The sequence below is a fragment of the Suillus subalutaceus genome, assembly GCF_016647625.1.
Source record: "Suillus subalutaceus strain FC151 chromosome Unknown DFJ58scaffold_272, whole genome shotgun sequence".
NCBI classification, from domain to species: Eukaryota; Fungi; Basidiomycota; class Agaricomycetes; order Boletales; family Suillaceae; genus Suillus; species Suillus subalutaceus.
In genome coordinates, this window is record NW_024540521.1 from 1969 (window position 1) to 29750 (window position 27782).

Here is a 27782-nt window from a genome sequence, read left to right on the forward strand (position 1 = left end):
AGCATGCGGGCAGTGGGAATACACGGTTGATGATTATATGCTATTCGATGATGGCTGCAACATTAACTTGAAACGAAGATGTCGAGCAGAGTCTGGGGTCTTTTCATGGTAAATACACTGAGCCTGGTGTTCGGATTTTTTTCGCTCATCGTTCGATGATGACAGGTTACCAGACACCGAAAATTTTACTATAAAGACTGACGATCTTACACCTATATGTTCCTCATCTCGGCGTTCACAATATGAATCCGATGACTCCTGTTATGTTTCCCACTGTCACCCACACGACCACTCCTGACTGCGAGCCCTCACAATTCATTTTACCTGACCTCATTAATGATTGCCACTATCCCTTACAACAGAGCCTTCACCGTGATGCAGTGTCCCGCGCATCTGATCAATGGCTTACTGACGTAGCGCAACTTGTAGAGCCCGAGATCAGAGGGTATCTTGACTTCGACATAGGCACATTGTCTGCCGTTTGCTATCCTGATGGAGATGCTTTCCATCTCCAAGTCGCCGCTGAATCCAATAACTGGTTATTCATTGTAGACGACTGGATGGAGTATGGTGTCGTCGATGTACAGGAAACGCGTGAATCCTGTATTCTTGCACTCCGCGATCCCAATTTTGACACGGAACAGCTTAGTGCAAAGATGGGCAAATCGTACGACCATTTCTTTACATCGCATACACTCATTCTGAAAGTCGTTATGCGGTTAGGGTTTTCAGCCGCTTTAGGGAGACTGCCGGTCCCGGCTGCACGGAGCGGTTTATCCACGGAGTCGAACTGTTCTTCGCTGCTGTGGCTAAGCAGGTGGGCAAAGGAAATGTGTATGATCCGCAATCTTACATCGCCCTGAGGCGAGATCTAGTCGCGCACAAGTTCTCCTTTTCCATCATCGAGTTCGTAGCTCGAATTGATCTTCCCGACGAAGTCATGTCGCATCCAGTTATCAAGGCCTTGGAGGATGCGATCGGCGATTATGTTGCTTGGGCCAACGTAATCCTGTTCTGTCGTCGAACGCTGGGGTGCCGCTGACATTACTGCCAACAGGATATTTTGTCATACAACAAGGAGCAATCTCGCGGTAGCGCACCCTGGGAAAACATAGTTGCTGTGCTCATGCACGATCGAGGACTAGATCTGCAAGGCGCCATCGACTATGCTGGCCAGATGTGCAAAGATGCCATTCAGCGCTTTGAATCTAGCCGTGCTATCCTTCCCTCGTGGGAAAAAGAGGTCGACAGGCAGGTGGCTATCTACGTCGAAGGGCTACAGAACTTCATGGTCGGCTCACTTCACTGGCACTTGAATTCTGCCCGCTATGATGTCAAGCCGGACCGAATTATCAAGTTGCTTCCCAAGAGGCCCTTGTAGAGCCTACTGACACCTAGTGCATGGCTTCTGGAGGTGAGATCAATTTTACTTCAGAACGTTAGCACATGATTCACGTCTCACAGATCTGAAATTTTTGCTTCGGTTACATAGTAGATTTTTTATGTATCTAAGTGTATAACGTTTGTGCTGGGAACTTAGATGTATTTTACTGATAAAGACCCTCCTCCACTAAGGTGGCGGTCGGGGAAACACTCCGCTGTGATTCTTTTCGTTCGATTTCGCTTACCGAGGCGCATGGGCAAAAAAGCTCCTTGACCCACTGTACTGCGAGCAATACTGCTTTTTTGTCGGTAGGGAGTGAAGTACAAGTGTCTACACTTCTGCCAGGTAGTACGAGTTGGGTGAGAAGGAATCCTTTTGTAAATAGGTAGACCCCAGCTAGGTGAACACATAACACCCCACAAAAATTCGAGATTCACAAGATATTATTGCATTCAGAATGATGTAAACCGACAGCGTCACTAGTTCAACGGTCCAGGCAACGTCCAGCGGGGTTTTTATAATTTCCCACCATAACTCAAAGCACTCCCAGCTGATTCTTTGTCATTCGGCTTCACTTATGTATCAAGGCGCATGGGGGGAAACTGAGCGCACCACCCATCTGGGTAGATCCTTGATCCACTGTACTGCCGTAATCACGCTTCCAGACAAGTGCCCACGCTCCACACTGTCTCCCAACGTGTAACAAGACCATCCGACAAGCACCAGCACAATAAGCGCCGCCACGCTCACAGGAACTGAAGGGACCGCACTCGAGTGATTAAAACATTCAGTAAAGAATGCCAGCACGAAAAATATCATCCTATCAGCTGTAGTGAATAACTTGAAATTGATAGGGGGAGGCTGTGGTCAAACGTACCCCTACATGAGTAAAGCATACGGTAGGCTGTATATGATTGCAAGCGTCTCGAGGCCGTGCTTTGGGTGCACTAAGCTCTCCAGGCGTGCTTGCTAATCGGATACGTTTATTGGAGACGGCCACTAAGCGAGCTGTAAGAAGACGCACCGCGTTATCAACCATGTCTGGACCTCGCGTGTAGCTTTGTCTCGCAATATTCACACCGAGCAGCATACTCCCAAAACTTGAGATCACAGAAACATAGCTCGTGACCTGCGACAAAGAATGTCCCCCACCGCTATCTACGCTCTGAATCGCTAGAAAACCAACGTTGACACTCAAGAGCACTGTCGCCTGACCATCGACGTATCAGCACGATCCGTATATCGCAAAATCAACGGAGAATGAACTTACAAGCAGATTGAAGTCCTGCATCTCGGCGTTCAGCTTCTGAACGAAGGTGCGCCAGTCGAGCTGATTAACTATGGAGTCGACGTAGAGTTTGTGAAGAGAGCGGACGTGCTCATAGGGGGCATTGAAGAGTAAGGGTGCAAGACGTCTCATCATCACGGACCGCTCCTCGTAGGAGTCGCCATGTACAGTCTGATCTCGAGAGAGCCGCGCGCTTTGCTGCCCGTGATAATTGAGGTATTGACAGTGTCCTGGTGCAGGAGATTGGAAAAGATCTTAAACCATAATTAGATCACGTACTGAAATGGTTCATCATCCTCGCTAATGGTTATGATGTCATGAACATCGATTTACTGCGTGCGAAATATGACTACTTGCCAATGAAACATTTGTCATGTGCCGACTGAACCCAATCGTTCTCCACTTGAGATACAATGAGTTTTGCGATCTCTGGAGTTGGTGTGGCCTACCATCCACATCTTTGATGAGATCCAGAGTGTTCTTGAGGACATCAATGCTGAAAGCGCAGACCGCCGACACCTCCGAAGTCATGCAATCTGAAACACGCAATCAAGCTCACGTATGATATCCCGATGGTAAAGAGCTTACCGCTTATCGCAAAACGTATGATCTGCTGCAATTGTCGAAGAACCTGAGAGTGGAGAGCACTTGTGTGCGGAAACAGGTCGATATGTTTCCTACTTGCGTGAGCAGTCACCATGCCTCAATTGATGTAATCAGTACATACATTCTAGTAGTGAAGTATACATTGAATGTACTCACAAACAGCTATAGCGCGTACCAGTACTGAGCCTCCAACTCGATTTCTGCAAGTTCATCAGACATGGTCAAGCACCAGTCCAAAGGAACTGACGGATATGAGAAAGTTCGGTGACCCCACAGCATTCCCGCAAGATGCTGGTGGCATCGAAGTCCTGTAACCAGAACAGGCACCTGTTCTCGTGGTGCGCAAAATAATAGCCTGCTGTAATGGTTTCTCCGACGTCCATAAGTTCCAACACGAGGTCTACGTTCACCGGGAAAGAAGGATATTGACAGGCATGACTGTAGGCAAGCTTTGCAAGGTTCTCGGTTGTCTCAGCAACTCCGTCATGAACGAGATCTGCCTGTGTTATCACGTGAATTTTCTTTGAATACCTGTCAAAATTCACCACACTCTCATAACAGTAATAGAGGCAGCCTTCAGGATGAATATAAATCTGCCATCCAGGAGGAACTGGTCTCCTAAAAGAATGGGTGAGATACTAAAGTGGCAATGTTAAGATGTGTTACTCGATAGGATCTGTCGTCATAAATGGGATGGTGTAATTCTTAGTGTTTCTCGGGCTGCGTACCAGCGGTCAGTCGGTCGGACATGGTACACCATCTTAAACGCCGACCTACATGAGCTTCCTTTTGTCATATCTCTCCGCTTGAACTCCTTCGGCGGACATAGGACTGAGTCTAAGATATCGATCGGAAGATGTTATGACATTGCAAAATCCGGACCCGTTGCCAGCTAGCACAGGCCCACTTCTTGGTTGGTGAAACGTTGGAAGATGGAATGACGTGCTGGTTGCAAGAGGATCTCGGTGGCTCGCTGTGTCCAAAGGGGGAGGCAGGTCTCGAATGTAAATGGACTTGGTTTCTGCGCTGGTCATGGTGTCTTGTGGCTAAACGTGTACAGTCATAGGGCACGAAGTCCGAAGAGTATAGACGAATAAACCGTCCATGTGCCTTCCTTCCTTGCCAAGGCTGCTGTTTGGATATGTGGCATGTGTAGTAAGTTGCCAAAGATGATATTTGAAAGTCCGCAACGGCCTTTGGCCGGGAGAAGGTTGGCAACAGAACGTACGTCCGAAGAAGCACTTATTCACCTGCAAATTGACGGTCCAGCCCAGGCTGACAAATCTGGCACCGCCACCACACCACGCACCACCCAAAGGTCCCAAACGAGAAGGACGCGACCCCAGCCAGCAGCATCTGCCATCATCCCAAGCCCAAGACGGGAACGGACCGCACGGAGGGACAGAGGACGAGTACTTGAATGCTGTATTCAAGTACTATCCAGAGCAATCGGCAACTGCACAGGTTGCCGATTCCGCTGGAAAGGCGTTCTGGCGTAATCCAGTGGATGATGTTGGTCAGCATGCCAACTTCATTGCCAAGATCACTAATACTATTTGTAGTAGACGCACTTACCCCCCCGGCCTGCTGCAATTCACTCTTGGCGGTGCACTGGCCACGGGCGGTGTTTTCCACATGCAGTGCCCAAGTGTAATAGAATCAAGATCTAAGCGTACAGCCAGAATGGCTCGCAAATATAAAGACAATATTCGGGTGGTATTGAGGGATATCGATCATCTGTCATGGCTCTACAATCTCATTCAACAATTCCATCTCCACTCTGGTCTGACAATTCTGAGCCTTTACACCCAGCTGATTGATCCTCCCTTTCAAGTGGATCATGGGGACTCATCAATATCATCTGAGTCAATGTCACCGCGAGTCAGCAAACGTTAGTCCATTTTGCTATGCTTGCAATCATTCCGTCAGGCTCACTGGGTTACTGGACCTCTCACCAGATTCTATTTGGGGTAGCCCAGCTACGAGTCGGCGATGCTCGCCGGCGGTGTACCCTACCTGGATGCCACTAATGTCAGCGGCAAAGGTAAGTCATGTTGATTCATACTTGTCCCATTCTTGACATTCGTTTTGCAGCACCAAGAGAGACCCATATCCGTAAAGGATGTTATATGCTTATCGTCTCGTATCCTAACCGCCCATCTATCTACCATCTATGGCGAGAAGAAGCATAATGCATTCGAGCAGCTTTTGCTGGAGGTTGCGGCTCGCTCGATTGAAATTATTGCGCTGGACTGGGCCGGCATATCATCCGACTTGAATGGCTGCCTGCCAGAAGTCATCATCCCCGCAGTCCAGTGTAGGTGTTATACGTACAATCATCCGCAAGACCCGACAAGACACTGCCATCCTGCACATAAACCAGAAGCATGCCAGATAACACTGTTCATCACAGGAAAGTTCACCCGCCGCAGCGTGTGCTCTCCGTACATCCACCTCCTTGCGGACGCCCGGTCCGTCAAATAAAGGGCAGTACGACGCAAAGACCGACAGGGCAGAACTTTTCTTAGTCTGTCCCGCGGCATCTCCTTTCTTGATATCCCTCAATCTCCCTCATTTATGTGCAAACTACGAACAGAATTGCACGTGTACCGATAGTAATCATACCCTTTAGATTTTGTAAAAGAATGTCGTTCTGCGTTACTTAGAACATACGTAGACACTATTGCCTATAATATAGGATCATCATCATCATTCAACTGCGCGCTTTGTTGGTCTATTCCAGGAGGCTTGTCAACGGTCAGTCGACGTGTGGGGGGTCCAGATTCCAACCGAGCGTACGAGACTTGGGACAAACGGTTCCGCAGCGTCGCATAGCAGGCAATAGCTGGCATGAGATTGGAACTGTCCATGAATATAGTCAACTCCTCGAGCGGACGTCGTCGTGATCGCTTAAGCCATGAGCCACAGTAGAAGGCTACCCGCTGCTAGTCCTTGCCCACGGATAGTCTGTACCACAAAGAGGACATGCACAAGCGACCTCCCTTCATCGTCGATATATTCTTGTCAGCAGCCTGGGAACCAACTTTGATGCAGGCGATAAGGAGTTGTCTTCCAGTAAACAAAAACGAGAGATAGGATCTCGGTTAACTTGAATAAGCGCCAAAGAGCAGATGCAAGTCTCCTGTGCGAAATTCTGGACTGGATGATCTTAGTCTTTTATTCGGCGAGTCGCCGGTGAAGATTGCCGATACTTACTATCCGTGACTGTTTGAAGGCCTGAAACGGTGAGAGCTCGTGAGTACCTACATCCAATTGCTGGTGGTCCGGTATGTGAGCTTGTAGACAGAGTAGCGACGGCTGGCTGTGGAGCAGGGGGTTTTGAAGTCTGGCACCTCGTCACCATGATCAACAAGGAAGCGAGTGAATTATTATATTCACTGCCATTCAGACGCCAGTGCCTACAAAACCGAATATTTACCGTAACTGCAGTGCACAAGTGACACCTGAGACCGACGATAAATTGGCCTCTGGGCTGGCATAACATTGTTTCTAGGATGAACACTTTTACAAGGTTAAGGAGAACATTGAGAAACTTGAGATGTTGGAGATGGAGATGTAAAATTTGAAGTAGTTCGGAAGTAATTGTACCGTCGCGGATCTTAGCCAATTCGGGAAGTACTCCCGCTGTGATTCTTTTCATTCGGTTTCGCTTACCGAGGCGCATGGGCAGAAAATGCACCAACTCCCAAGAAATTATTCCGAGTCAGGAACTATTCTATGAGAGATAAAAATTTGTGATGCTCACTTGGTACCATCTACATTCCCGTTGTGCTGACGGTAATTATACTTAACGCTTTCGAACAGAGGTCGCGACTCACAGGGAAGGACCAGGTGGTGGTTCGGGGGCTGAGCGCCGTGCCCGCTAGACTCAAGCACATAAAGAAGTGAAACCGATGATCGAAACTACTTGCAGTATCCCCACCAAATATAAAGATCGTTCTCACCACTGGAGGAACCTTCGGAATCTAGTCCTGCAATAAGTCGAATCCAAGTACTAGCGTTCTCACTGTTCCGGGTACGTTTCTTCTGATAGTGCACGAAGAACATACTTCAAACACTTGAACGATGAATGAAGGTTCGAAAGACTATTCTAAGAGTATACAATTACACGAGGAGATATCGATGAGAAGCAAGTATCAGGGCAATCTTACAATAAGTACACCAACGAGATGAAATATTCGTACTAGAGCCTGGGATGAAAGCTATGCGAGATAGAACTACACACCAATATGAACGAAAACCATCCTCTGCTCGAGCGGCACTTTCGTCTTCACGGCGTGTGTAGCACGATTGAGTGCCCAGGCTGCCTTCGTACAGTCCATCTCACCACCCTCCTCCAGATCCTTGAACATGTTCTTGTAGAAAGCCTCGACAACATGTTTTGCGACAGCGTCGTCGACCTCCCACAGCGTTCCAACTGACGCTCTTGAACCCCGAAAACTGGAGACCAGCTGCGAGGTGAATCACTTCGTCGGGCGTCTCCTTATCGCCAACGGCGGTATGACAAGCGGATAAGAATGCGAACTCTGCGTGCGGAATGTCTTTCTCCATGATATCAAGCAGCGTCAGAGGTCCATCTCTCATGACGAAATGCGAATCGTAAGGCTGCGTAGGGTCCTGCTTGCCATGACAGGCAAGGTGCACCCAGGTGTTCTCTTCCAAAGCTTCGAGTGCACCTGCTCGTGTGGCTGCGTCCCCAGAAATATTGGTGCGGTTGGCTGTCTCAGGAACGAGCTTTCGGACAAGCTCGACCTCGCTGTCGACAGCCAAGAGTGCCTTGCCTTTCCCTGCACCAGGTTGACCTTGTCCGATTGTCGCGAAGGATGGAGCGACACGCTTCTTCATCATCCGTCTAGATCTGACTAGAGCTGAAAGTGTTGGCGTGTAAGAGCAGATAAAGAGATCCTCCAGGCATGGTTCCTTAGAGCGATCTGCGTTCGTTTGAAAGGGGTGAGCTGCGTGCAGAGGAATAGACGTGAAAGCTGCAGTCGGACACAGCCAGATTCGAGAGAGGGAATTTAACTTCAGGACATGCTGGAGGACATTGATGATGGGTAGCATGATCTCGTTCCATACTGTCCGCAAGAGGACTATTAGATCGTTACGCGGCACTTTTGGGCCCATCGTAGATGCGTGTCGTATCGCCCTGGCGAAGCGATCCTTGAGATTATTCAGATCTGTGAGAGTAACAGATGGCAAGGGAACATGATGGGGCTCTCCTGATGTCGGGACGATGATGGCGCTGCACGAATATTGACTGGCGATGAAAATGATGACTGGGCCTTGGCGCGCTGCCGCTTGCAAGTCTTCATACAAAAGTGGGAGCAGGAATCGTGAGAACGCCCGAAGATTACGGATTTCAGCCACTGCAGCGTCCCATTGCCTTGTAAGTCGCCTGTACTCGGTTGCTGTCCGATCAGCAGCAGCTCTGTCTGTGCTGGCTGCGGAACCCTGAGCATCAGAAAGGCTCTTTCTGAGCTCTGAGAGCTTGCGAGCTAGCTCGGGACTCGTGGACTCGAGGTCTTCGAGCGGTGTTCTGAGTCGCGAGGCCAGCGACCACTGCTGGCCACGGCCCTGCTCCACGAGTTTGACTGCCTGTCGTACATTGTTACGACGGATGGCACATGAGGCTGCATCTACTGGCAGTGACTGTGCACCGTGGAAAGCGGTTGCTGCCTCGCGTCGTGAGATGATTGATGATCGTGTCATCATGTGGTTGTCAATAAGTTCCAAGCATATTTTGTACGCTTCGAGGGCAGATTGTTGTTGATAGACCTCTGTTTGGCGAGCCCAATCAATAGCCTCCTTTATGCGTTCTGGAAATCCCTGAGTTGGGTGTTGTGATGCCAATCTGAAGTTCTCTACAGCGAGTGACAAATCAGCAGACTTGCGTTGCACTCGGTAACGAGACAAGTAAGCTTCCTGCAACCACACGTAACTAGAAGATCTGTCTGGGTGCAGTGAAGGTAAAGCCTCCAACGACTCTTGGCAGAGTCGAATGGCCTCCTCGATATCTTCATTCTTCTGAGTTTTTGTGAAACGAGAGCGAAGTACCGAACTCAAATTGGAGAGATTTCTAGGACGCTGTGGATCTTCAAGCCGCGTTAACCGAAGCGATTCGCGGTAAAGATTGATGGCCTCGTCGAGATCCTCGCTGACATTCAATTCGTTATATCTGATTTTGAGCGTGATAGCAAGGTTGTTAAGCGCGGTGTCATGATGTGGATGCCCAGGTGGGCTCAACATCAGTGCCTCGCGACGGAGGCTGATAGCTTTGTTAATGTCATCAACATCACCACGTTTGATAAATCGGACGCGGAGGGCGCCCCCTAGGGTGTCCAATGATAGACAACGAGTTTTGTGCCCAACAGGGCACATGCGCAGCGCTTCTTCATATACACAGATGGCTTCATCAAGGTCATGGGATCTGCCTTGGTGATCAAAGCGGTGTCGGAGTGAGTAGCCCAAGATTTTCAAATAGGTAGCACGGCTGGTATGTTCCTCGGGGCATAGAGAAACAGCTTCGCGACCAACTCGTATGCTCTCGTCTATGTCATCAATGCTGCCGCATTGTCGAAAGCGTAATTGGAGAGCACTCGAAAGCTGGTTGAGTGCGTCTGGATGGTATTGATGACCCGGAGGACAAAGTTGGAGCACGATTCGTCGGAGGTGGATGCCTTCATCGGATGCGTCGGTTGGAAGATTGTTGCATTCACCGATCACATAATCGACGCCATTTTCCCCTGCCGCGATGGTGCGAAGGTAGGTGCCCTCGGGACAGAGAGGTAGTAGCTTGCGGTACAGCTGCGCGGATTCCTGGATATAGATTGCGGTGCCCTCCTTGCTGTAGCGCCAGGTCAGCGCTTCGGCGAGGTAATAGAGCGATAATGGATAATCGGGGTGACCCTGCAGACGCAATGCAAGGGCTTCGCGGAAGAGGGAAGTGACGGAGTCAATGTCTTGGAAATCCCCTTCAATATAGCTTTTGAGGCGGGCCCACGCGAGGTTGGTGAGAACCGCTGCACGGTCAGGATGGTCGACCGGACACTGGTCTAGAACCGACTGAAAATGCTCTACAGCATCGTTCAGGTGAGAGACTCTCTCGCTTGAAACATATTCGGCAAATCGGGCGTGGCCTGCATCTGTGTCTCGATCAATCTCGCATTCTGCTGTGGACTACAGTTGGCATTCCGTCAGCAAAATCCAACAGCACAGCTGATATCACTCACGTAAAGTAGTGCGCTGTCCTGATTGTCGCAAGAATGTACAACAGCGGCCTTCAGCATGAGGGAAGGACATCCCCCACGAACGGGCGGGAATGAGAGATCTACCAGATATTAGTAGCTGTGCGCGAATGAGAAGCTAGCTACTCACTGAAAGGCTCGTCTCCGTGATCGAGTAGCTCATCCCACGTCACCTCGAGTTCTCCGATGAGTTCCCCGCTGCCCAGCATTCGATTGAGTTCGAAAGATGCCCTGATGTCCAGTGATAATTTGGATGAAGCATCTAATGATCTACAAAAACAGAAGATCAGTCCTCGAGTCGCGTCCGAAAGTCTCCATGGACTTTACAAGGTCGCGGTATCGCCCCATGCTACAGATTCGTCGGATGATAAGACTTTGATAGCTGATTTCCAGCGTCTCCTCGAGTCAACATTGATGGATACGTAGATGCCTGCGGGTGCGCGCTCAGAAGGCACTTGAAGATGTTTTCCGCTGATGACTGTAGATAGATTGTAAGGATCATGAAACAGATGCGAAGGTGATATGGAGCGCTCACCTTCGAGTCTGATAAATTGGCCTTCCAAGCTATTGGGCATGATGGCGCGATGAAGTAAGATCGAGGATAGGCTGAGCGGTGAGTGGAATAAACAGTAGGAGAAGACGGATGGTAGGGATACGGGGACTGTGTATGAAGTTCAGGTGAGGGGGAGTAGAGAAATTGAGGGTTCAGGTCGTGCTGCACGTGTATTTCCATATTGTCGATGACTGTTCAGCGCAATAGACGCTAGCATGATTGCACTAAGCGCCAAGGTCAAAAGCATTAGCGGGAGGCTGTACGCGAGAAGTGGCACGCCAGGTTGGAGGGGACATGTGGATCTTAGAGCGTTCTACCATGTTGACCCAACCTTGTTACCGTACTGGCATCGTGTGCTTGACTTTTATCAGACATACTGAGTCGGGCACCAGTGCCTACAAAACCGAATATTTACCGTAACTGCAATGCACAAGTGACACCTGGGACTGACGATAAATTGGCCTCTGGGCTGGCATAACATTGCTTCTAGGACGAACACTTTTACAAGGTAAAGGAGAACGTTGAGATGTTGGAGATGGAGATTGAAATTTGAAGTAGTTCAGAAGTAATTGTACCGTCGCGGACCTTAGCCAATTCGGGGAGTACTCCCGCTGTGATTCTTTTCGTTCGGTTTCGCTTACCGAGGCGCATGGGCAGAAAAGCTTTTTAACCCACTGTACCGCGAGCAACACTGCTTTTTTGTCGGCAACGAATGAAGTACAGCTGCACTTCTGTCAGGGAGTACGAGTCAGGTGAGGAGGAATCCCTTTGTAAATAGGTAGACCCCAGCTAGGTGAACACATAACACCCAAAACAAAATTCGAGATTCACGAAATAGTATTGCATTCAGAATAATGTAAACCGACAGGGTTACTAGTTCAACGGTCCAGGCAACTTGAACGTCCAGCGGAATTTCCCACCATAGCTCAATGCACTCCCAGCTGATTCTTTGTCATTCGGCTTCACCTATGTCATGGGCGGAAACTGAGCGCACCACCCATCTGGGTAGATTCTTGATCCACTGTACTGCCGTAATCACGCTGCCAAACAAGTGCCCACGCTCCACACTGTCTCCCAACGTGTAACAAGACCATCCGACAAGCACCAGCACAATAAGTGCCGCCACACTCACAGGGACCGCGCTCGAGTTACGAAAACATTCAGTAAAGAATGCAAGCACGAAAAATATCATCCTATCAGGTGTAGTGAATAACTTGAAATTGATAGGGGAGGCTGTGGTCAAACGTACCCCCACATGAGTAAAGCATACGGTAGGCTGTATATGATTGCAAGCGTCTCGAGGCCGTGCTTTGGGTGCACTAAGCTCTCCAGGCGTGCTTGCTAATCGGATACGTTTATTGGAGACGGCCACTAAGCGAGCTGTAAGAAGACGCACCGCGTTATCAACCATGTCTGGACCTCGCGTGTAGCTTTGTCTCGCAATATTCACACCAAGCAGCATGCTCCCAAAACTTGAGATCACAGAAACATAGCTCGCGACCTGTGACAAAGAATGTCCCCTACCGTGATCTACGCTCTGAATCGCTAGAAAACCAACATTGACACTCAAGAGCACTGTCGCCTGACCATCGACGTGTCAACATAATCCACATATCGCAAAATTAATGAGCTCACAAGCAGATTGAAGTCCTGCATCTCGGCGTTCAGCTTCTGAACGAAGGTGCGCCAGTCGAGCTGATTAACTATGGAGTCGACGTAGAGTTTGTGAAGAGAGCGGACGTGCTCATAAGGGGCATTGAAGAGTAAGGGTGCAAGACATCTCATCATCATGGACCGCTCCTCGTAGGAGTCGTCGTGTACAGTCTGATCTCGGGAGAGCCGCGCGCCTTGCTGCCCGTGATAGTTGAGGTATTGACAGTGTCCTGGTGCATGAGATTGGAAAACATCTTAAACTAGAATTAGGTCACGTACTAAAATGGTTCATCATCCTCGCTAATGGTTACGACGTCATGAACTTCGATTTACTGCGTGCGAAATACGACTACTTGCCAATGAAACATTTGTCATGTGCCGACTGAACCCAATCGTTCTCCACTTGATATACAATGAGTTTTGCGATCTCGGGAGTTGGTGTGACCTACCATCCACATCTTTGATGAGATCCAGAGTGTTCTTGAGGACATCAATGCTGAACGCGCAGACCGCCGACACCTCCGAAGTCATGCAATCTGAAACGCACAATCAAGCTCTCGTATGATGTCCTGATGGTAAAGAGCTTACCGCTTATCGCAAAACGGATGATCTGCTGCAACTGTTGAAGGGCCTGAGAGTGGAGAGAACTTGTGTGCGGAAACAGGTCGATATGTTTCCTACTTGCGTGAGCAGTCACCATGCCTCGACTGATGCAATCAGTACAATACATTCTGGCAGTGAAGCATACATCGAATGTACTCACAAACGACTGTAGCGCGTACCAGTACTGAGCCTCCAACTCGATTTCTACAAGTTTATCAGACACGGTCAAGCACGAGTCCAAAGAACTGACGGATATGAGAAAGTTCGGTGACCCCACAACATTCCCGTAAGATGCCGGTGGCATTGAAGTCCTGCAACCAGAACAGACACCTGTTCTCGTGGTGCACAAAATAATAGCCTGCTGTAATGGTTTCTCTGACGTCCATAAGTTCCAACACGAGGTCTACGTTCACCGGGAAAGAAGGATATTGATAGGCATGACTGTAGGCGAGCTTTGCAAGGTTCTCGATTGTCTCAGCAATGCCGTCATGAACGAGATCCGCCTGAGTTATGATGTGAATTCTCCTTGAATACCCGTGAAAATCCACCACACTGTCATAACAGTAATAGAGGCAGCCTTCAGGATGAATGTAAATTTGCCAACCAGGAGGAACTGGTCTCCTAAAAGAATGGATGAGATACTAAAGTGGCAATATGAAGATGTGTTACTTGATAGGATCCGTCGTCATACACGGGATGATGTAATTCTTAGTGTTTCTCGGACTGCATGCCAGTGGTCAGTCGGTCAGTCATGCTAAGCCATCTCAAATGCCGACCTACATGAACTTCCTTTTGTTATACCTCTCCGTTTGAACTTTTTCGGCAGACATAGTAGCACTAAGTTTGAGATGTCCATCGGAAGATGTTATGACATTGCAAACGCCGGATCCGTTGGCTGGCTCACTTCTGAGCTGGAGAAATGTTGGAAGATGGAAGGACATGCTCGTTGCAAGAGGATCTCGATGGCTCGTTATGTCCAAAGGGGGAGGTAAGTCTCGAATGTAAATGGACTTGGTTTCTGCGCTGGTCATGGCGTCTTGTGGCTGAACGTGTGCAATCATAGGGCACGAAGTCCAAAGAGTATAAACGATAGGTACACCGTTTTTGAGCCTTCCTTCCTACGACCGGTCGCCTGCCAAGGCTGCTGTTTATTTGCATATGTGGCATGTGTGGTACTCGCTAAAGTTGACAAAGACTAAAGCCCGGAACAGCCTTTGGCCAGGAGAAGGTTGCACAACGTACATCCGAGGATTTATGATGCTGTATTCAAGCTTTAAGTTCTGGCATGATTTCGTGGATGATGAAACTTCTGCCGATCTGATCCGACTGGTCAGCATGCCAAGATCTGGTGTCAAGTACTAATACTAGTTTATGGTACTTACCACCGCAGCCAGCTGTAATCCACTCGCAGGTCTTCCAAAAGTCATGCACTGTTCTTGATAGAAGTGGCTGCCACTGGCCATTGGCGGTGTTTAAAACGGCTTTCCACACGCCGCCCAAGGAGCCACAATTTATGTAATGGTGAGCTACCTTACAACTTGTACAATGTCTAGACCCAAGCGTACAGCAAGATTGGCTCGCAGTGCGACATTACAGCTCTCATGAGATGAGTAAGACATAGGGTGAAACAGCTGTCTTTCTAAGTTGAAAACAATTTTACATAGAATCCGTTACTACTTCGAGGTAACGAATAAGGGCAACATATTCCGTTTGTTGCTCACCTGTTGTCATCACTCCAGCGTTGAAGATCAGGCACTCCGGGGGATGGTTTGACTGTGTCAAAAACGCCTTGAACTCCTCATAAGGCCATAGTCGTACATAGCTAGCTTCGAGCGCTCAGCGCGCATAGATTAGGGGGTGAAGTTCCAAGGCCTCCATTTCCGTGAATACCGTAACAATCATTGAGGAGGAGAAGTCGGGGTATAGATGGAGCAAGCGGGGGAATGCGTTACTTCCTGTACCTGGATCTCGACATTTGTGAGGCAGGCCCATGGTAAATTGAAGGCAGATAAGTAGTCGAGGTCGAATAATAAGGTCTATTATCTTAGAGCGAATGGAAATTGCGAGAATAGAGCGGGCAATAGCCGCTGGCATGAGAATGGAACCAGTACTGTCCATGGATATGGTCAACTCCTCGAGTACAAGGAAATCTGCTACCATTACATCAGGTTGGCTAGCACCGGAGGCAAAAAATCAAGAGATGGAGATGAGATTTGATTGGCTTATGGCTGAAGAAGGCTTTGTAGCTTGAGAGCAGACATCATCGTGACCGCTTAAGTCATGAGCCACAGCAGAGGGTAGTCCCTACGCACAGACAGTCTGCATCACAAACTAGACATGTACACAACGACTTCCCTTCATCGTCGACATATTCTCGTCAGTAGGCTAGCTTGATGCGGGCGGCGAGTAGTTGTCTTCCGGTAAACAATTTTGAAATTTGAAGTAGTTCGGAAGTAATGCTACCGTAGCCAATTCCGTCACGCGTCACGTCCAAGACAGAGCTGAGTCAGCGCTACAGAGTCTTAGCAAGCAACACCTTCACCTTAGAGCCTGGACAGCTGCGTTTATTTCTCAGTTTATTTCTCAGTTTATTTCTATTGTGGCGTGGCAACGAGTGACAAGCTGTGACTCGCGTGTGACTCTATCAGCGTCCAGACTCCATACTGCCAAGTCATGGCGAAACGGAAGAGTACATCTGCGAACACTGGTACTACTAGTGCAGGCCCAGCTACCACTCACTGGACTGATGAAGAGACCTCCCGCCTCATTCAGTATCTCACACTTCATCGCGCTGAAGGTGGAGATGGTACTAACTTCAAACAGTCAACCTTTACCGCTGCAGCGGCTTATTTATTGAAGCCCCTGGACGGCATTCCAAAGGAGGACCATGTAGCTGGAATCAAAAGGGATGGGCTGTCATGCAAGAACAAATGGATCACGGTACATTTATTATTATTTTTCAAATCGATTCAATTCTGACTACCGCAGTGCAAGAAAAAGCATACCGCTATTGTCGATATCAAATCGCAATCAGGCTTTTCGTGGGACGACGAACTCGGCGCAAATATTGGCCCAGCCGACGCTGCACGTTGGACTGCATTTGCAAATGCGTGTCCCAATACAAGGCCATTCCGCAACAAAGGTTGGAAACACTTCGACGAGATGGACGACCTTTTGCGCACGCAGATCCCACACGGCACCAATGCTTTTCACGCAGGCCAGGAAACGTTCCAATCACAATACGACGTCAGCAACAAAGGCCCGGGTGTTGATGCTGTGGAGAATGAGCCTGTAGCGCCTGACTTGGGAGACTTGGGAGACTTTGGAGACTTGGGAGACTTGGGAGGCTTGGGAGGCTTAGCAGTTGAGGGAGACATTGAGAGGATTGTGGAGAGAGACTCAACTGGGCTGGATGACGATGAAGACGATATCATTCCTTGGGAAGCGACTCCTCCTCCTCCTCCTCTCTCAAAACGAAAATTCGCTGCCGTGTCTTCAACTCTATTGTTTACCCCTTCAACTAGATCTTGTTCTTCTGGTCCGCAATCGAAACGTCAGCGTGCCAGCGGATCAGCCACTGCACTCTATGCAATTAATGATCAATTTTCAGAGTTCACTGACGTCTTTCGTGTAGCTACACAATCGGAAAAATTGGCTATCACCTTATCGCCTCAGCGCAAGCAGGCAGCAATGCGGCGTGCTCAACTACTAGAAACACATCTCGACGACGACGACATGGCTGCACTTATCGAAGCTTTTCAGGTGGACGTCAGCGCCGCTGATGCATATATGGTCATGTCCGACAAAGGGCCAAGGAGGTCTTTTGTTGACCACAAGATCAAATCTATCAACAAGTAGATCTACTAGGTAGTATAGGTGTTATGTACTCATCCTGTCATGTCCTGACGAGCGCGACACACTCTATGATAGTCCCTCCACATAGCATCTGCAATACCATCTCTCTCCTCTGTCGCCTTTTGCCTTTCAGTACGGCCCGCCAGTCCTTCAGCAAGAACGCCCCTTGACTCGCCTGGATCAGGGTCAATGAGATCCTCGACGGCGAATTCTTCTATTTCCTTCGGATCGAAAATTCGGATGAAGTTGTGAATGGCACAAAGTGCTGGGGGAATTCAGGCTTGAGTCAACATGCTATATTCTGGTGGATGTACGAGTATTGTGAACCGCCTCTTGAGAACGCCGAATATTCGCTCGATCACATTTCGAGCCTGAGCATGCCGAAGGCTGTATATTTCTTTTGAATTTTTTGGCCTGCCGTCGATGAGAAAATCAATAGTTCGAGTGAGATATCACTCACCGAACTGCAGCTCGACCCCACTCAGCCAAGTGGTACCGAACACTTTGGTACGGAACGAGAAGCGAGTAGCATATTCCAAACCCAGCATCCGCAAGGAAGTACCTTCCTTGTGGAATGTATAGGTCGGTGAGACGGGCGTTATTGTATAGAGTTGAGTCTGAGGTCGATCCATCCCAACCGCTGAGCACATACTGGAACCAAAGATCAAATGAGCAGCATGCAAGACAGTTTTGGCTGACGAAACCTTTTCAGTTTCGAGACAGCTGCCTTTCTGCCGCGGACGGACAACATGCGATGTGTGTACCATCCATGGCTCCAAGTGCCCCTTGAAAGTGCGGAAAGAATTTTGGGTTCCCAGATATTTCTGGTGGAATAGGTGCATCCTCTTGTGGTAGATAGACGAATTTGTTGTAGAAGGGAGCCGAAGACAGAGCGAGCAGGACTTTCTTGAAATATCTGATGTGGCATGTGAGGCAATGAATATATTGCAATAGTATGGACGTACTTCTGTGTGGTTGTGTGCGAGTGCTGAAAACGTTCTGCGACATGACGGCTTGAAAGCCCTGTCACACATGTATAGAGAAAGATAGCGACTTGCTCATCAAGCAGAATATATTTCGAGTGACATAGCCCAGAGGTCCGAAGCTCATATACGAGCGCATGGAAGACGTGTTTCCTCATTCCAAGCTCAGTTTTGATCTGGTCAGGGTGTCCGTTGATGAGTTCTTGCACCCATGCATGTCCAGTGAGCACTGATGTATGGTAGGGCTGTCTTTCAAGAAAAGGAGTCATATATGCGATTATAAGGCCCATAATAAGTTGAGCGATCATTGCGGCTGCCATCTGCAACATATGGAACCGTTGGATTTCATTAGCTGGAGGCATTTCAGCCTTGGTGTGATGTCATACAGTGCGTGATATGCCGACCTTGTCACGGTTGTTTGTACATATTGTTACGAACAAAATAAACTGAGAAATAAACTGAGAAATAAACGCAGCTGTCCAGGCCCTTAATATCATATAGCCAATTGTTTAGAACGTCCAACTCTTACTTAGTGTGCTCTGAGCATCCAACTGAAAGGTTGCGAGAGTGTCCGGCATTAGAGGCTCCGATCTTACGCCAGTCAGCGCCAGTCCTAGACAATTCTCGCCAAAGCAATTTATCCAATATTGCGATTACACATTTTTTCAAGAACGTCGGAGAACGTTTCTCCTTCAAGTTGCGTCTGTGATCTGTCTAGGGGAGACATACATCCAACAAAATAGCGTTGCATCTGGAGCTGCATGTCAAACTATCCGGTTCAATGTCCCCTGCATGCTCCTGCACGATACGAGCAAGTATTAATCCGCCTAGGTTAATAAGTCAGGCAAGAAGATATTGATGTAGTTTGCAGCGCGAACACGTTCAAGTGGCAAGGCTACCTCCCGAGTGCAACTCCCCCGCGACGAAGCAAGGAGGATAAGATACCACATTGATTTAGTGCGGTAGGGTCAACATTTCTTCGCTGTCATTTACTTATTGGTCAACATGCTTCTCTCACATTTAGGCAGAAATGTCATCACCCTCGTTCAGTCTGCTCTCAGAGTTCTGTCGATGCGCAGATCGCGCTATTGTTGGCTTCCCGACACATTTAGATGCGGGCCGTCCTCCGAGTCTGTCTTGATGTGTAGGGAATGACAGCGTCCTCGCAGAAGGGTAGGCATACTAATTGCCACTCAATTCCTCAGAGTCTCATGACTGGTCAGGGTATGCGTTACCCCTGTGCATTATCAACGCTTCTCCCGCTCTCATTTTAGTCACACCGTCAGTATTTAAGCGAAGATCAAGTTCCTAACCCCTTCAGGCCCGTCCCACCAGTTGTACCGCTCGCAAAGATATTCGACCACATCCCAGCCATCCGAGTATATATGTACACGTCCATTTCGGCGTCTCAGTGGGGTTCCCCTACTGCTTCCAGGCGGGCTCTGCTCATTCATGGTTTGACTATGTCCTCGCAATCATGGGAGGGTGTTGCTCAGCTATTAGCAGCAGAAGGTCAGGTTTTGCAATGTTATGGCGACGATACTCCATTTTTAACAGGCTAATCAGGGTTCTTTGTTGTTGCGCCGAATCTCCTTGGGCATGCATGGAGACGAGGCACCGACTATCGTGTGTCCACTCTTGCAGAGGACCTCCGACCGTATTTTGTCATGGACATGTCCTATGACGTGATTATAGGTCATTCTCTTGGGGGCACGGTGACCTTATCGCTCTTGCCATTCTTGCCCAACACAAAAGATACCACTGTTATACTCCTCGATCCTGCCATCGAGCTTACGAAGGAAACAGCCGACAAGTGTGAAAACTGGTTTCTGAAGGAGATTGCAAATGTCAGAACCGCCGACGACCACATGGCTGAGAACCCTGCTTGGTCTCGAGGTGACAGCTTGATAAGAGCACTAGGAGTCTCCATGTGTGGTCGTACTGTTGTCGAAGGGGTATTTAAGGTAATAGTTCTGGTATCCAAACTAGAAGCATTGCTGACAATTTCACCTCTAATGTGAATAGCATAACAGTCCCTGGTCTTTCAGTGGCTTATTCAAAAACATCCCACCCCACGTGACGATCACTGTGCTGGCATCAGATCCGGCGCTCGGTGGTATTTGTCATTTGGAGCACGTCCCTTGTGACGTGGCGAGATTGCATGCCAAAGTTTTTATCGGAATTGGTCACTGGATTCAATACGAGGATCTGGATATTATCATGAATGAAATTCCGCTACGAAGAGCAAAACTCTGAGTCGAGCACTCGAGAAGATATATTTTTGTGGTGTAGTCTTCGTCTACGTTCAAATGATACAGTCACCATTGATATTCTTCTTAGACCCTGTTGCTTGAGTAATGTAGTTACGCAGCGGTTCCAAAGTACGATGCTATTCCCTCACCCGCTAGAATCGCTAGATAAGTTCTCTCCGCCCAAAATAGCGAACTAGGACTTACTGGTGGGCCGGATCTGCTACATACGCAAAATCACCGATTCAACGGTATGCCCTGATGTGCTACTCACATTTAGATATGTCATCCTCATCGGTTTTCTCCCATTGCTATGACAATGTGTTTTCCCTCCACCGTGCCTTCTCAGCTTTTAAGTGCAGAGCGAGCGCCGATCCTCTTCAATCTTCTCTGTTGTCAAGTCCCGAACACATCCAAGCCATCTAAGTGTGCACATGACCATTTCAGCATCTCAGTGGGGTTTGCCTACCGCTTCTAGGCGGGCTCTTCTCATTCATGGCATGACCATGTCCTCACAATCATGGCAGGGCGTCGCTGAGCTATTGGTAGCAGATGGTCAGGTTTCTTATATTATGAAGTAAGCCAATTTTAACAGGTTGTTGATCAGGGTTTTTCGTCGTTGCTCCAAATCTCCTTGGGCATGCAGGGAGACAGAGCACCGACTATCGTGTGTCCAACATTGCAGAGGACCTCCGATCTTATTTCGTCATGGGCACATCCTACGACGTAATCATCGGTCATTCTTTTGGAGGCCCGGTGACCTTGTCGCTCTTGCCATTCTTGCCCAAGACGAAAGATACCACTGTCATACTCCTCGATCCTGCCCTCGAGGTTACAGAGGAGAAATTGGAAATGAACAAACAATTAGTTATGAATGAGTTGGCGAGAATCAGAACTCCAGAAGAGCATATGGCTGAAAATCCCGCTTGGTCACGACGTGACTGCATGTCAAGAGTGCTGGGTATGGCCACGTACGATGGCGCTGGTGGTATAGAGATGTTTCGGGTAATATTTCAGTTCTTGAAATGGCTAGCGTTTCTGACAGATTTTTCCCCTGTTTCGAACAGCAAAATACGCCGTGGTCTTTCAGTGGGCTGATCAAGGACATTCCACCTAACGTCAAGGTCACCGTACTGGTATCGGATCCAAAATTTAACGATATTTTGGAATCCGTCCCTCGTGACGTGGAGAGATTGAATTCCAGAGTTCTTACTGGAATTGGTCATTGGATTCAATACGAGCTTCCGCGTGCTATCATGGATGAAATTCCCTTACCGAGAGCAAAACTGTGAGCCGTGTAAAGAAGGGATGGTGTTCTGCGAAGTAATTTTTATCTGTAACCGCTGTATACTTGTTCTTGATGTTGCCCCCAGGCTGCTTAAGATAACAATACATCCTACGTGGTCACGACGTGGCTGCATATTAAGAGCACTGGGAGTCTCCATGTGTGATTGCGTCGTTGTCGAGATGCGGGTAATATTTCAGGTGTCGAAATGTGCTGCCCTTGTTTCGAACAGCAAAATGCCCCAGTCTTTTAGTGCGCTGCTCAAGAGCATCCCCGTTAATTAACGTAAAGATCATTGTGCTGGTATCTGATCCGAAGTTCGGCGATAACTGTTATTTGGATCCTATCCCATGTGACGTGGAGAGACTGAACAAAGCTCTTACTGGCATTGGTCAATACGAGTGTTAGGGTGTTATCGTGGATTCCTCTACCATGAGAAAACTGAGCCCTTCCCAAGAGAGGCTAGCGTTTTACAACATGACTTTCGTCTGCAAATGATATTTCGTACACTCGTCTGGTTAAGAGAGCAGGATATCATGGTATATATAGCACTCGCGGTGTGTCTTGATCGCCCATTGAAACACGAGTTCACTGACGTCACTCCTAGCAAGGCTCCCGGCGCGTTCCTTAGACCTGTAATGGAATTTCAATGCCTTTGAAAAAGGGTGTTTGAAACCCTAGGCTTGCCCTAGGCCCAAGTATTCAGACATGTGACGTTCGTCTCTTATCAATTCGTTGATAGACCTGGTGTATCGACTGATTATATGTTGGGGAGTAGTTGTGGTGTGAGACTCGGAGTTTCAAGTGTGGCAGGAGACTGTCAAAAATCAATCTTGGTGTGTTGGAAAGGAAAAGTCCGGGCGGCAGTACTGTAGTACCACGTAATAAGAGGAGTGGCATGCATCCAAGTCATGTACCACATGAGCCGTCCCGGTCTCTTAAACAAGTTCTTATCACCCTGCCATCTTGCCTAGCGCCTGACTCCATCCTACTTTTAAACTGTCATCTGAACATTCAAGGCGTACTTTGACACTCGTTCTCTCTTCAAGTTAGAACCGGACGAGATACATACTATGGCACAGCGAAGAGCATCTATCTCATGGACCACGCGCGTACAGAGCCCAACAGTTGCTACGACCCCTGATGTCCCGGCTGCGGAGGCAGAGAAGTGGGTTGCGCAGTGGGCATGTGTATTGGCTAAGGGTGCGTCTAGGTTTACAGCAACTCCGAGTTGTTCCATATCTGCTCTCAATTCTAACCCGGACCCTAATACTAACATACAATGGCGCAGATTTGGTCGATGTACGCATAGTTGAAGTCGACGCAGGCATGTCCGTCGAAGACGCATGCGATGTGAGTTCAACGTTGGGCTTAGTAAGTGCACCTGCCCTGATTCTCTTTCTCTAGCTCCTTCTGCAGGAAGACATTCCGTGTCTCGCTGTCCGCGCACTTCCAGATTCGACTCGGACAGGTGCACCTTATCTTGGACTGTTTGACGTGCGTTCTTCTTTGGTTTTGTGCTTGTCCAAGCTGACCTGTATGCCCCTCCATTCTGTCCGGATCATCACCATGCTATGCTATAACACAACTTGAACAATGTGCACATAGTTCTCAGATGTGAATGCCTTCCTCACGCTTGCCGCGACGCGGCACACGATCTCGCCCGCAGAGTTTCGCGCTAACTCGCGCGCCGATCAGATTATGAGTGCTGCACGAGAAGGACGTGTACCTGTGCACCTTGTTAGCAGTATGTGTTGACCATTATTCATTATGTTGGCGGTGTGCTTTATGACTTGTTTATCTTGTCCTACGCCACGGACTTTGTCACCTCATATCTTTTTCTTCTTCCTCCTCCACCTCCACGCCCATATTGACGCCCTTTCACTCGCAGACCTCTCAGAAAAGAACCACCTAGAGACCCTCCCGAATAACGCCAGCCTTATTTCACTGCTTGGAGTGTTTGCGAAGGGAACGCATAGGGGTGAGTGCCCCCGTCCGCCTATTCGTTTCTTCTGCTAACACCTATCCCCGCGCGTTGCATTTTGTTTTGTATTATGTAGTGCTTATCGAAGCCGCCCCACCCACTGCTCCCGCAGAGTGTGACGCTGTTCCAGAGACGACAACAACAAGTACTACCTACCTTGGTGCAGTCTCCGACCGCGCTCTGCTGGCATACTTCGCCAATTTTGCCAAGCAATCGGACACCGCTACACACATTCATTCTCCAATGCAATCCCCACATTCTTCTCGACTATCGGCTTTATTGCAACCTTCCATACAGATTTCCCAACCGTCTCAGTCTCCTAAGCCTGTATCAGCCTTAACAGCTTCCCGCCCCACTGCTCTGCCCCAACCCCAGCCCCCTGCTCCCACTTTCACATTTGCAACGCTTCTTTCGTGCCCCCTGCACTCACTTATTCTCCCGTCGCTTCAAGTGTACACGTCTGTCATAGCTGCTACCAGCTCATCTACGGTGCTTGACGCAATGTGCCTGATGAGCGACTGTGGTGTGAGTAGCGTAGCTGTTGTCGATGATGGTGGGGGAGGATACGGAGCTGGATACGGGTCCTGGGGTGGGCTAACTGGAGCGGTGAGTGTTACTGATGTCGGAAAGGTGTGTTTCCCCTTGCTATTGTCGCAGTGCAGAGTTTGATCAAATTGTTCTCTCCTTTCACGAACTGCATCGGACTTCAATCTATATGCATAACCGTCATGTGCATATAGCTCGTCGTTCCCTCGGAGTCTAACCACATTCTCTCCGCGCCTTTGCACCAGTTCGTCTCACAGATCAAGGAGCCAGATGGAAGTACAGACGGAGCAGACCGGTATCCTGGTTCGTATCTTTTTTCGCCTTTATTTGTGATTCCACCACAACACCTCTTTGTGTGCTTTGCGGCTGTTTATTTTCGTGTTGGGTTAGTTTAATTGATGCATGTGCCACACAGTGTATGTCGTCCTCCCCACCAGCACTCTCTCATATGCGATTCAGAAACTGCTTGCGAGTGCGTTACTCTTTCTCTGACTCACAGAATGGGATAGACTGATGACTTGATCAGCCAATTCGCACCGACTCTTCGTAACTGACTCTGATTTCGAGCCCAGCTCATCTCCAGGCTCGCCCATGGGCGGCGGACTGTGCGGAATCGTTAGCATTGTCGACAGTGCGTATTTCGTTCATCGAATATCTTGCTCGTCTACGATGCCTAATCTCTACGATGTAGTTCTTTCTCTTTTCGCGCTCATCGCCAACGTCCCAGATGTTGATCCCACACAACGCATGCGGCACCGACGTGCTTCATCCACATCCTCACACTCCTCATCTCTGAGCATTGTGCGGGACTTGGCACGCTCTGGGTCACTCGCTCAAACACTGGATCTCTCGCAATCCAGCAGAGATTTCGCGCGCTCAAGATCCGGTAGCAGGACGAGCATGGTTCTCAGTCAAAGCCCGCGAATGATCCCAACTGCAGATATCAGCAGTCCGCGCCTTGCGTCAAGTTTGGGGCTAGTAGATGTCAGGGATAGTCCACGGATGGTGCCGACACTTGGTGCTGGTGACAGAAATTCGTTGGTTGGCTTAGATTTGGGGGAGCTCATGGGACGATGGGAGTGAAGAATGGAAGAATGGAAGCGTGATGTACGGTTTTCTTTTGTTTTGTTTTCGTGCGTTGTTCGATGATTTCCGGCAATAACTTAGGGTTCGCTTGCCGTGCCTTTTGTATATACAGATAATGGTTGATAGGGATGTATGTGGGTTTGTAAAGTAATTCCAAGCACCGATATTGACTCGTGAACTGCACCGCAAGGCTGAGAATTGCTTGTAAGTACTACTGAAGCTAATCATCAAAATTATGGATGATTAACTAGGCACATGGTCTTGACGCAAGGTTTTCAAGTTGGAATCATAGATACTTGCACGCCAAGATGCTTATTATTCGGCGCTCAGCACTCACTAGATCCGGCCGTTTGTGCATTTCGTGTGGACCCTAAACTGAGAACAGCATGCCTCAGGCCTCAGTACTCAGTACTCAGTACTCAGTACTAGTACACGAGGAAGCATGCTGTGTGACAAATTACAATACAGCAAGTTCGGAACAGCGGCATTAGATATCAACGCCGCGACTCCGACTGAATCTATTGTTCCTAGTCAAAGCCTTCAAGCTAAATCGGCCCACGCATTGTCAGCGTGTTGTCGTGCGCAATTTCCTGTAAGCCTGCGCACTGGATATTTGTTATTCCTCATAACTCACCAGGAATGTTCTTTATTCTCAGCGCCTTGACCAGGTTGTCCAATTAGGAGAGGTTCGTCTATGTTCATTCTTCAGCAAGAAATCGATATTCAACAATAATCTCTATTGTCATATAGTTAGTCAACAAAAACTCACCAAGCTTAACAATTCTCCCGGATGAGGCGATACAACAGGTAAGCCACCATATAGTACTAGTATTGCCGCTGACCCTAATGATGGTGCGTAGTCCCCCGCCTCGCTATGGTGCGAGGTGAGTAAGGCTTGATAATTTGTTGATGCTTGATGAATGATGGAAAGTCTTGCAGCTCGTCAGAGACAGATCCTCTGATGCGTGACAAGCCTTCTCATCTCCATCAATCCCTCAAGAATTACATTCGAACGGCATTAATTGCTATCATAACTGCTTCAATTGCGGTCATCATCTTCGCATCAGTATCTGACCCTTGTAATAATCCCTTAGATCCGGATGTTCGAGAGCGCATTCGCAAGGCTTGGAACATCGAACTTCGCCAGCACGAGAAAGAAGTTCTCGAGCGCAGTGACACCCACAAACGCTGGCGTTTGGAAGATAATGACAGGATTCATCTCCGCGAACAATGGGGAACAGAAGTTGAAGAACACAATCGTGAAATGGAGAGGCTAAAGCGCGATGAAAACCGTAGCCGCGAACAGTGGAAAAAAGAAGAAGATGGCCACGAGCGTGAAGTGGAGGAGAGACGCAAGCACGAAGAAGAAGAACGCTTAAGGTTGAATATGTTTTGGACCGACCCGACTTCCCACACGTGCACGACATACGCCACTCGAGAGTACACTGCCCGACTGGTGAACGTTCCATCATACTACAATCGCCGTGTGGAGGCTTGCATGGCCACACCGATAAAGATCCACGGGACTGAATACACGCCTAAGTGGTGCGAGGATCATGTGAGTGTTCCTGCATTTCTTGGTAGTACGAGGAGCTGACATTCCGTGTTCAGGGTCCAAGCAACGTAATCGGTCATTGGGAAGTTGACCAACACGAGCCAGATTGTGCGTCCTACTGGACCTGGTACAAAGATTTTGTTCGTCGATCCTTGTCATTGGCATATTTGCAACTTATTGATTGTTGCAGGGCTGTGTTTCTCCCGGATCCGGTCAGCGAGTGAGTTTCTCAGATACGATATAACGAGCGAAGTTGACGATCTGCAGCTTATTGAACACTACCTTGAAAACATCCCGTCTGGAGGCGATTGGAAGGAGTTCTGTGCTACCACTCCTGTAAGCTTCCGTGGGATGCACTTCACGGGGGCACAGATCTGCTTCAAAAATGTTTGCTGCTCGGTCACATCAATTTGGCATGGTTTACTGATTATGTCCCAGAACGGTGCTACATGGGGCCACTGGGTTTTTGATGACGAGAGCTGCAAGTAGCCAAGTCACTATCATAACGACTCGTTGTCGGACGACGACGAGAATGTAGTAATTTCGAGTGGTGTCAGTCCTAAACCTTTCCAGAGTGTATTCAGTATCTTTAGTCTGTTAGGTTTCCTTCTTTTTCTCGAATACAAGTTACTGCAAATCAAGAGTATTGAACATAAGCACTACCAGCAGTCCACGATAACGATTCTTCCATCGCAGCACTGTAGATGGGTGGTATCGTAATATCTCAATGAACTAACGCACGGAGTCTACTAATGCATTCCTGGGCAGCTGCATCGATGGCATTGTGATCTGTGTGAGGTTGCATGACATATATCATGATGTACAACGACAGCGGCATTAGATATCAATTCCGCGACTCCGACTGAATCCACTCATAAATTCTCGAG

General features: G+C 48.6%; 10 protein-coding genes across 10 annotated transcripts; 7 read left to right on the forward strand and 3 right to left on the reverse strand.

The window, feature by feature from the left end:
• Positions 1-263: 263 nt before the first annotated feature.
• DFJ58DRAFT_711035 (isoprenoid synthase domain-containing protein) lies at positions 264-1381 on the forward strand (the record flags this gene model as incomplete). Its single annotated transcript, XM_041383833.1, has 3 exons — positions 264-667; positions 724-1003; positions 1058-1381. 3 exons carry the CDS (start codon positions 264-266, stop codon positions 1379-1381), a joined length of 1008 nt encoding a protein of 335 aa, XP_041235686.1.
• A 585-nt stretch (positions 1382-1966) lies between these two features.
• Positions 1967-3889, reverse strand: DFJ58DRAFT_671222 (uncharacterized protein; the record flags this gene model as incomplete). Its single annotated transcript, XM_041382937.1, has 7 exons — positions 1967-2204; positions 2268-2349; positions 2405-2594; positions 2655-2902; positions 3056-3208; positions 3261-3374; positions 3526-3889. Coding segments are annotated over 7 exons (1389 nt in total), but the record flags the coding sequence as incomplete, so codon positions are not given.
• Positions 3890-4507: 618 nt separating this feature from the next.
• On the forward strand, positions 4508-6000 carry DFJ58DRAFT_242960 (uncharacterized protein). The gene is made up of 4 exons (XM_041379421.1): positions 4508-4794; positions 4844-5169; positions 5237-5322; positions 5373-6000. Exons 2-4 carry the CDS (start codon positions 4914-4916, stop codon positions 5760-5762), a joined length of 732 nt encoding a protein of 243 aa, XP_041235688.1. The 5' UTR covers positions 4508-4794; positions 4844-4913; the 3' UTR covers positions 5763-6000.
• Positions 6001-7202: 1202 nt separating this feature from the next.
• Positions 7203-11118, reverse strand: DFJ58DRAFT_918203 (CHAT domain-containing protein; the record flags this gene model as incomplete). The annotated part of the gene is made up of 7 exons (XM_041395584.1): positions 7203-7270; positions 7525-7699; positions 7722-10475; positions 10529-10626; positions 10674-10813; positions 10871-11021; positions 11079-11118. 7 exons carry the CDS (start codon positions 11116-11118, stop codon positions 7203-7205), a joined length of 3426 nt encoding a protein of 1141 aa, XP_041235689.1.
• Positions 11119-11900: 782 nt separating this feature from the next.
• DFJ58DRAFT_918204 (uncharacterized protein) lies at positions 11901-14815 on the reverse strand. Its single transcript, XM_041395585.1, has 14 exons — positions 14735-14815; positions 14133-14669; positions 14022-14075; positions 13603-13973; positions 13532-13556; positions 13338-13456; positions 13199-13285; positions 13107-13151; positions 13029-13049; positions 12732-12979; positions 12493-12678; positions 12346-12437; positions 12091-12289; positions 11901-12062 (listed from the first exon to the last, which is right to left on the reverse strand). The coding sequence occupies exons 2-14, from the start codon at positions 14411-14413 to the stop codon at positions 11970-11972; spliced, it is 1821 nt and encodes a 606-aa protein (XP_041235690.1). The 5' UTR covers positions 14414-14669; positions 14735-14815; the 3' UTR covers positions 11901-11969.
• Positions 14816-16025: 1210 nt separating this feature from the next.
• DFJ58DRAFT_736475 (uncharacterized protein) lies at positions 16026-17210 on the forward strand (the record flags this gene model as incomplete). The annotated part of the gene is made up of 2 exons (XM_041386804.1): positions 16026-16292; positions 16341-17210. 2 exons carry the CDS (start codon positions 16026-16028, stop codon positions 17208-17210), a joined length of 1137 nt encoding a protein of 378 aa, XP_041235691.1.
• Positions 17211-19288: 2078 nt separating this feature from the next.
• Positions 19289-20720, forward strand: DFJ58DRAFT_243176 (Alpha/Beta hydrolase protein). The gene is made up of 3 exons (XM_041379424.1): positions 19289-19702; positions 19757-20154; positions 20216-20720. The coding sequence occupies exons 1-3, from the start codon at positions 19576-19578 to the stop codon at positions 20444-20446; spliced, it is 756 nt and encodes a 251-aa protein (XP_041235692.1). The 5' UTR covers positions 19289-19575; the 3' UTR covers positions 20447-20720.
• DFJ58DRAFT_243173 (Alpha/Beta hydrolase protein) lies at positions 20602-21982 on the forward strand. The gene is made up of 4 exons (XM_041379423.1): positions 20602-20690; positions 20789-20994; positions 21047-21444; positions 21507-21982. Exons 2-4 carry the CDS (start codon positions 20874-20876, stop codon positions 21729-21731), a joined length of 744 nt encoding a protein of 247 aa, XP_041235693.1. The 5' UTR covers positions 20602-20690; positions 20789-20873; the 3' UTR covers positions 21732-21982.
• A 602-nt stretch (positions 21983-22584) lies between these two features.
• Positions 22585-25517, forward strand: DFJ58DRAFT_823567 (uncharacterized protein). The gene is made up of 11 exons (XM_041392119.1): positions 22585-22927; positions 23016-23077; positions 23132-23221; positions 23333-23471; positions 23616-23705; positions 23785-24338; positions 24449-24557; positions 24670-24726; positions 24781-24885; positions 24946-25361; positions 25422-25517. Exons 1-10 carry the CDS (start codon positions 22798-22800, stop codon positions 25335-25337), a joined length of 1728 nt encoding a protein of 575 aa, XP_041235694.1. The 5' UTR covers positions 22585-22797; the 3' UTR covers positions 25338-25361; positions 25422-25517.
• Positions 25518-25908: 391 nt separating this feature from the next.
• Positions 25909-27536, forward strand: DFJ58DRAFT_823580 (uncharacterized protein). Its single transcript, XM_041392120.1, has 9 exons — positions 25909-25934; positions 25990-26026; positions 26091-26147; positions 26201-26224; positions 26280-26898; positions 26952-27035; positions 27086-27115; positions 27163-27282; positions 27334-27536. Exons 3-9 carry the CDS (start codon positions 26131-26133, stop codon positions 27382-27384), a joined length of 945 nt encoding a protein of 314 aa, XP_041235695.1. The 5' UTR covers positions 25909-25934; positions 25990-26026; positions 26091-26130; the 3' UTR covers positions 27385-27536.
• Positions 27537-27782: the final 246 nt, after the last annotated feature.

Coding starts and splice junctions, on each gene's coding strand:
- DFJ58DRAFT_242960 (XM_041379421.1), top strand. CDS start 4,914: ATGCAGTGCCCAAGTGTAATAGAATCAAGATCTAAGCGTACAGCCAGA. Junction 5,170..5,236: donor GTCACCGCGAGTCAGCAAAC/GTTAGTCCATTT, acceptor ACCTCTCACCAG/ATTCTATTTGGGGTAGCCCA. Junction 5,323..5,372: donor CACTAATGTCAGCGGCAAAG/GTAAGTCATGTT, acceptor TTCGTTTTGCAG/CACCAAGAGAGACCCATATC.
- DFJ58DRAFT_823580 (XM_041392120.1), top strand. Junction 27,116..27,162: donor CTCCCGGATCCGGTCAGCGA/GTGAGTTTCTCA, acceptor GACGATCTGCAG/CTTATTGAACACTACCTTGA. Junction 27,283..27,333: donor CACAGATCTGCTTCAAAAAT/GTTTGCTGCTCG, acceptor ATTATGTCCCAG/AACGGTGCTACATGGGGCCA.
- DFJ58DRAFT_918204 (XM_041395585.1), bottom strand. CDS start 14,413: ATGATTGCACACGTTCAGCCACAAGACGCCATGACCAGCGCAGAAACC. Junction 13,557..13,602: donor CACCGAACTTTCTCATATCC/GTCAGTTCTTTG, acceptor ATAAACTTGTAG/AAATCGAGTTGGAGGCTCAG. Junction 12,980..13,028: donor GAGGATGATGAACCATTTTA/GTACGTGACCTA, acceptor CTCATGCACCAG/GACACTGTCAATACCTCAAC.
- DFJ58DRAFT_243176 (XM_041379424.1), top strand. CDS start 19,576: ATGTACACGTCCATTTCGGCGTCTCAGTGGGGTTCCCCTACTGCTTCC. Junction 19,703..19,756: donor TCAGCTATTAGCAGCAGAAG/GTCAGGTTTTGC, acceptor CAGGCTAATCAG/GGTTCTTTGTTGTTGCGCCG. Junction 20,155..20,215: donor TTGTCGAAGGGGTATTTAAG/GTAATAGTTCTG, acceptor TAATGTGAATAG/CATAACAGTCCCTGGTCTTT.
- DFJ58DRAFT_243173 (XM_041379423.1), top strand. CDS start 20,874: ATGACCATTTCAGCATCTCAGTGGGGTTTGCCTACCGCTTCTAGGCGG. Junction 20,995..21,046: donor TGAGCTATTGGTAGCAGATG/GTCAGGTTTCTT, acceptor GTTGTTGATCAG/GGTTTTTCGTCGTTGCTCCA. Junction 21,445..21,506: donor GTGGTATAGAGATGTTTCGG/GTAATATTTCAG, acceptor TGTTTCGAACAG/CAAAATACGCCGTGGTCTTT.
- DFJ58DRAFT_823567 (XM_041392119.1), top strand. CDS start 22,798: ATGGCACAGCGAAGAGCATCTATCTCATGGACCACGCGCGTACAGAGC. Junction 22,928..23,015: donor GGCATGTGTATTGGCTAAGG/GTGCGTCTAGGT, acceptor ACAATGGCGCAG/ATTTGGTCGATGTACGCATA. Junction 23,706..23,784: donor TGCGAAGGGAACGCATAGGG/GTGAGTGCCCCC, acceptor TGTATTATGTAG/TGCTTATCGAAGCCGCCCCA.